Source organism: Tripterygium wilfordii, chromosome 21 (assembly GCF_013401445.1).
Source record: "Tripterygium wilfordii isolate XIE 37 chromosome 21, ASM1340144v1, whole genome shotgun sequence".
NCBI lineage: Eukaryota > Viridiplantae > Streptophyta > Magnoliopsida > Celastrales > Celastraceae > Tripterygium > Tripterygium wilfordii.
Window position 1 is genome coordinate 7,784,589 of NC_052252.1, and position 6,000 is coordinate 7,790,588.

Sequence of the window (6,000 nt, forward strand, 5' to 3'; positions counted from 1 at the left end):
TGAAAGAGTTTCAAAGTTATTTGGTCACTGAAAGAATTGTGAAGTTTCAATTCAGTCACCGATTGTTTAAATGTTTCACCTTGGGAATTTAATGTTGAAAATTGTTTCAATATGCGCACACGGATAGATTTCTCATTGTTTGGGCAGATTTCTTATATTGATTTTTTATGCCACATCAGCGAGTTTACTATCCGAACAATGAGAAACCTACATGTTTGTGCATATTAGAACAATTTGGATTCCAAAATTGAAATGTTTGAACATTCGTTGACTGAGTACACTAAACCAGATCAAAAGAGAGCGAGAGAAAGAAAGAAGAATCTGAGACTTATTTTGTTTGCAGTTCATTTAGTCTGATACAACAACAGAAAGCAAAAACGAACAGCTCCAAGTTTCTTTCCTCTCTACCTGATTACAAAAAAATGTGGAACAAATCATCTGGCCTAGAATGTTACAACTAAAGTTGGCAACTGATGACAAATACTAAAACTGATAGACAAACTAAAATTGACCAGTTTCAATGTGATTCAAAATAGCAACCCAGCTTCAATGTATATACATTAAGATGCTTGCTGACACTGGCATCCGTAGGCATTCCCTCTGCAAAATACCCCCAGAAGATGCATCAACATGCGCCCTGAAATATCGATTTCTAGCTTCGTTTGTTGTCTGAACTCCGACCATCAGCCTTGTCAGAAGAGCTGCTTTGCTGTCTATGTTCTGACCTGTGACGTGATCCTCCTTGGTTTTTCTTAGAACTGTTGGATCTTGAGTCAATCCGAACTGTCTTTGCCGAGAAGCAGTGACGAACATGGATTAGATGACGACTCTTCTCCGTTGAACAACGCCCTTGGACATTCACAGCCAAAATCACTTCCTTATCTCTTGTGTCTTCACACCACCAGTTTTGTGGAATGCCATCAACAAACTCTTCTAAAGTGTGGAATTCTTCATGATGTACAGAGACCTCCACATACTGCTGAGGCTCAATTATGCCAGCTGCTGGCGTCACCTAAATCGGACATGAGATGAGAAATATAAGATGACGAATGAAATGGAGTAATGATATTGTTTGTAAATTTTTAGTACAGAAGTATCATCAAACAGTTGTATTTATCAATGATGTAAAGAGAGCCTGTTGGCTGTAAATTCTTATATTTCTAGACTAAAGTTATTTGCATTCAACTTCAACAATGAGGAGCAATACCTCAAGCCATCTGGGGAATCCCAAAGCACCCCTTGGCCGATTGTCAGCTGGCTCTCCATCATCCCTGAGAGTCGACTGACCTTCACAAGTAATCTGAAACACAGCTTTCTCGTTCGCACATTTGTTAGTGATTCTCAGAATGGATGTATCCTGGTTCTGAAGAATTATGTTGGTGGTGCTAACATTGGTTTCCGGAACATAACGTAGTTCTTCTAGCATAGACCTCAATTTCTCATTTGAAGTAATGATCTTTCCAAACTCCTCCCTCCTAACCGATCTATCCGCATGAGCAATTTGAACATGGAATTTGCAGCAAACGGGTTTGTGATCACTCTCTGTCACATCCATGCAAGCATCATACCTGTGTAACATGGATAACCCAATTTTTTTAATACTACAATGAGAAAGATGGATAGGAAATAATCTTGACACCAAACATACATTATTACCGACGAGACTACAGGGCAGTTTAAACTGCAGCCAGACATGGGATCAGACCGATTATCGCGATATATTATTCTATCACACCAAGCAGGAATTCTCTTTTTCTCCCCAGAATCATATCCTGAAAAAGTTCCAAAATTGGTAATATAACTGGAAATCAAAGAAACACCACAAAAAAAATTCAAAACAACATACCTCCTAAGCCTGCTTGACGCCTTTCAAACTTGTAAGTTGGTGGGAATCTGATCAGCGCCTCACGCATTCCTTGGAAAACTTTCCCAGCCTTCATCTCCGCCCTGAGTTGATCCTTTTCTCTTAGCCAATCAAAGCATCTTTGAGAAACAAAGTCCCTTGCTTCATCATAAGATATACCGAAAAGCCGGTAGTTAAAATCACCAAAGAATACAACCATATCTGCTTCTGATAAATCAGGCTTCGGTTCTTCAGAATTGACACTCGTTGACTGTGAAAGCATCAGGACCTTGAGACTCAAATCTAAGCTAAAACAATATGACAATGTAACTGCTAAAACCAGAAAAGGGTAAAATGAAGTACATACATTTGTACTCTTAAGAATATGACTCGCAGTTGAGACACCAGCTGCAAGAGAGAGGACCCATGGCAAGCCAGAAATATAAAGCAGCCAAAGTAAATATGTGGAGAAGGCAAGAGAGCAACACAAAATCAGGTGTGGCACCATACCAGCTGCAGTATTGGAAAGGTGTGATGAACGGCTGAAGACCATTGTTCGATAAATGTGATCAAAATCAGCATTCCGGCGATTGACTGCTTCTAAATGAGCGGCCAAGTGACAGTTCACAAAGCACATTATCCGATCATATACTCTAATTCTCAATCCTACGCCTCCCTATAAGGAAAAAAAAAATTAAAGTGCAGACTGGAAATCTTGATAAAAATCAAATATAGAGTTGGAAATTCTTGCCCATGCATGGCCAGGGGATGGGAGAAACACAAACCTTATTACCAATAGCACGTCCGAACCCGCATGGAACAGCTCCTGCATCAATGTCTCCAACATGTGTTCTAAGGTTCTTTCTCACCCTGAATCAATGAAGACAACTAAAATTATCACTAATTATTATTATGAGGCTTTAAGGCATGAAAGGGTCTGGTTTAAAATAACTTGCCTAAAGAAAAGAAAAGATAAACTCCAGCTGTCTTATATGTCATAAAAGAATCCCAAGACATTATTCATTTATAATTGGTTATTTACCAAAGAGAAACAAGCAAGCCAGCCAGCTGCCTAGAACCCATACGTTCAAAAGCTGTTCCTTCGTCTAAGGCCTTCCCTATGTTGTCCAGCCACCACTGCCCAACAGAGCTCCCTTCAAGTCCTACCTAAAAGTATAATTAAGCGGTAAAGATGGAGGGGAGACATGTATATTTTTTGAAAAGAAATGCTAAGAAATAGAGCATGATTTCAGTAACCATAACCAATAATTGATGACCGTTTAGGAAGGAAAGGAAACCAGCTCTTACAGTTTCTTTTGCTGCAGACATTGCAAGAAAGCCTGCACCCATCTCTACTTCTTGCAACCCAACGACAATAATACCGACATCCGATGCAACAGAACCTAACCACGACGTAAGTGATTCATGGGAGGCTCTACCTTGACCAACATTCCATGTACCAATCAGAATCCTGAAACTCTCTCGCCTAGTGTAAATAACTTCTTGTGCAGCCAATTCTGATCGGATGATATTGTCAAGAGGTCCTGGAGAAGTGATATTCCATCCGCGTATACCTCCATGAGTAGCCAAGCTAAAAACATAGCCATGCCCTGCTGCTAACTTTATAACTGGACCATTATGAGCAATCCATCCTGCAATTAGGCTTCCTTCAAGGTCCATTACTTGGATCATACCACTCACATAGCCTACATAAATCCGAGTCCCAAAAGAGCAAAAGCATTGGACAGCACAAGAATGGTGATTGAACTCCTGCAAACGATTCCCATTTCCATCCCACTGCACAAGCAAGCCATTTGTGCTCCCAGTCCATATCGTTCCATCCACAGCAAGAAGTAGTGCTTCTGTTTTCTTGTTTTCTTCAACAAATGCACCTGCTCCTCTGGTTGCAACGCGACGAACAGCATCTGCTGCTCCCATTATCGCATTACGTGACCTTTGAAGAAAGCCCCCAGATTTCTCCTTTTTTGATGTGGAAACAAATTTTACCTTCATTTCATCTTCTACTGGTTGCTGATCTTGTGATGAAGGCACATCAGCTCGATTCTCGAGTTGACCATCAACGTTGAATACTTTTAGTAACTCCTTTGTACGAGCATCCCTGTAGAAAAACTAGGGCTCAGAATTTCATCACAGGATTCATATGAAACATTTTCTTCATAAATTGATTGTTAATGTAATTCAATCAAGCCAATAGCAAGAACTAGAACTTATGGGATTAATAGATACACTTTCCAGGAGCAATTGAATGCAATTGCTCTGACATTTATTACTTTCTATTCCAAACATGAACACTTGCTCTCCCATAGATACTTGAAATTTTGTAATTTGACAAAGGAAAAACATATGCTTCTAAAAGTCCAAAAGCTTAAAACAGCAAAAATATATCTAATAATGCAACATGATAGTATAAAAAGAAATACAAAAAATCAATGTTTCCCATTGTACACTTCAACAAAAGGCAGCATAGATCAACATTGTAGAAGATAATGAATGAATCTACGACCCACCAAATTGAGAAAGATGAAGGCTGAGCACACCAAACTTTGGCTCTCACATTATCGGACAATAAACACTTTACATCTGAAGAAGATATACTACAGGTACCATTAATAGTAACTTGGCTCCTAAGGTCAATGCTTGACCTCTCCACTAACAAAGCAGCCATGTGCTTCTCCTCTGGCGAAAGGGAGAGAGATTTCTCCATGGATTCCCATGGCCATATCTTAATAATGCCACCCTCTGAACCTGACCAAAGGTCGCCTGAATCAAAGAATAATTGACTGTCAATTAAGGGAGAAAAAGGACATAACTACACCAACTAGCAAAACAGAAAGAAAACAAGTAAGCTAATTACCATAAGAGCTCATGACCATGGAAAGAACAGGACCCTTATGCCCCTGCCACGAAAGTCCTTCCTTGATTAAAGCATCATCTTTCAAACTCTGGTCCATTTTCCATGATCTGATCTTCCCGTCCTTATGGCCACTCCAGACCAACCTGTTCCCCCAATCAACCATCAAACACATGGTGGGCGACATGTTCCCGGACTCGTGAAACGGAGCCGCATCCTCGTCCCCTCTCCTCACCTTCCCGCCGACCCCACGGCCAGCCTCGTGCGCATCCTCGAAACTCCAGACCCTGACCCCGCTCTCCTGCCCAGCCCACAATTGCTTGTCCGTACAAACAATGTTCCTCAAGAACTTGCCCACTTGAGTTTCCCTCAACGGATGCGGCCTCAATTCGAGGCACGGTGGGCGTCCGGGATGGACGGCGGCCCGTATTGGAACTTTGAAGATTCCACTACCTCCGCCGCTCCCAATGAATTCTAGCATAGGCTGGCATTGTCGAAGCTCTTCAGGCCCATTGTCCAATCCAAGGCCTTGATCGAGCCTCTGCGCAACGTACTCTTCACCAGCACTGTTTGTGGTGGTGGAGTAGGGGAAGAACTCATCGTCGGTGGATTCGTAGAAGTGGTCCTCAGTGGAGGAGGTGGTAGAGATGATGGGTTTGGAGATATCTTCGAGACTGTGCTTGCGGACTTTATGTTGGCGTTTCTGGGCGGAGGAGGCACGAAGTTGTTGGCTGTGAGAATGTATCTTCTGGGCTCTCGGAGGGGCGGAGGTTAGGCCGGCTAATGCCTCCTTTTCATCGTCTTCAATGCGGTCATCCATGGAGGATTAGAAAAAACAGAGAGAGTAAAAATAGAATGGGTGAAGATTGAAATGGGAACAAAACCAGAGGAAGAGGAAGAGACACAGAAACAGAGTCGATTGAAAGAGTCCAAGAGAAGAGCGTGCATCGTGGAAGAGCTTGCGGACGGAGAGAATCTGAGAATGTTTCCTTCCGACAATTATTGCTCTCCGAACTCCGTGATTTCCAGTTTACCACCTACACGTATTGATTCTGCAGACAATAATTTTCTTTCTCATATGTTATGTTACGACATGCCTCGCAAAACTAATAAAGATGATAATATTAATTGTTTTGGCATAAAATTTTCCTAGAATCTGCCTTCTCTCCCTCGAATTTGTTCTTTCCATCGGTCACGGTTCGATTCTGTCGCAACCGGGGTCACGACGCAGTCCGACGTTTGAAAGGATGAAAAAGGTTTAGAGTCGCCACCAATTGATTTAAGG

General features: G+C 41.8%; 1 protein-coding gene across 3 annotated transcripts; it reads right to left on the minus strand.

Annotated features, from left to right (window-relative positions):
• Positions 1 to 307: 307 nt before the first annotated feature.
• On the minus strand, positions 308 to 5,762 carry LOC119988235 (type I inositol polyphosphate 5-phosphatase 12-like). Of its 3 annotated transcripts, XM_038833203.1 has the most exons (11): positions 4,719 to 5,762; positions 4,372 to 4,624; positions 3,152 to 3,962; positions 2,886 to 3,010; positions 2,629 to 2,713; positions 2,354 to 2,519; positions 2,211 to 2,251; positions 1,847 to 2,114; positions 1,649 to 1,772; positions 1,208 to 1,568; positions 308 to 1,012 (listed from the first exon to the last, which is right to left on the minus strand). In XM_038833203.1, exons 1-11 carry the CDS (start codon positions 5,533 to 5,535, stop codon positions 653 to 655), a joined length of 3,411 nt encoding a protein of 1,136 aa, XP_038689131.1. In that variant the 5' UTR covers positions 5,536 to 5,762; the 3' UTR covers positions 308 to 652. The 3 variants fall into 3 exon arrangements, with proteins under 3 accessions (XP_038689131.1, XP_038689132.1, XP_038689130.1); XM_038833204.1 differs by lacking the exon at positions 2,211 to 2,251 and having other exon boundaries at positions 1,847 to 2,005; XM_038833202.1 differs by having other exon boundaries at positions 2,211 to 2,519.
• Between the last annotated feature and the right edge of the window lie 238 nt (positions 5,763 to 6,000).

Bases quoted from the DNA above. Each gene is read 5' to 3' on its own strand.
- LOC119988235 (XM_038833202.1), bottom strand. From the start codon at position 5,535: ATGGATGACCGCATTGAAGACGATGAAAAGGAGGCATTAGCCGGCCTA. The intron at 2,115-2,210 runs GTATGTACTTCA...ATGCTTTCACAG, and splicing joins ATATTCTTAAGAGTACAAAT to TCAACGAGTGTCAATTCTGA. The intron at 1,013-1,207 runs GTATTGCTCCTC...TGTCCGATTTAG, and splicing joins GATTCCCCAGATGGCTTGAG to GTGACGCCAGCAGCTGGCAT.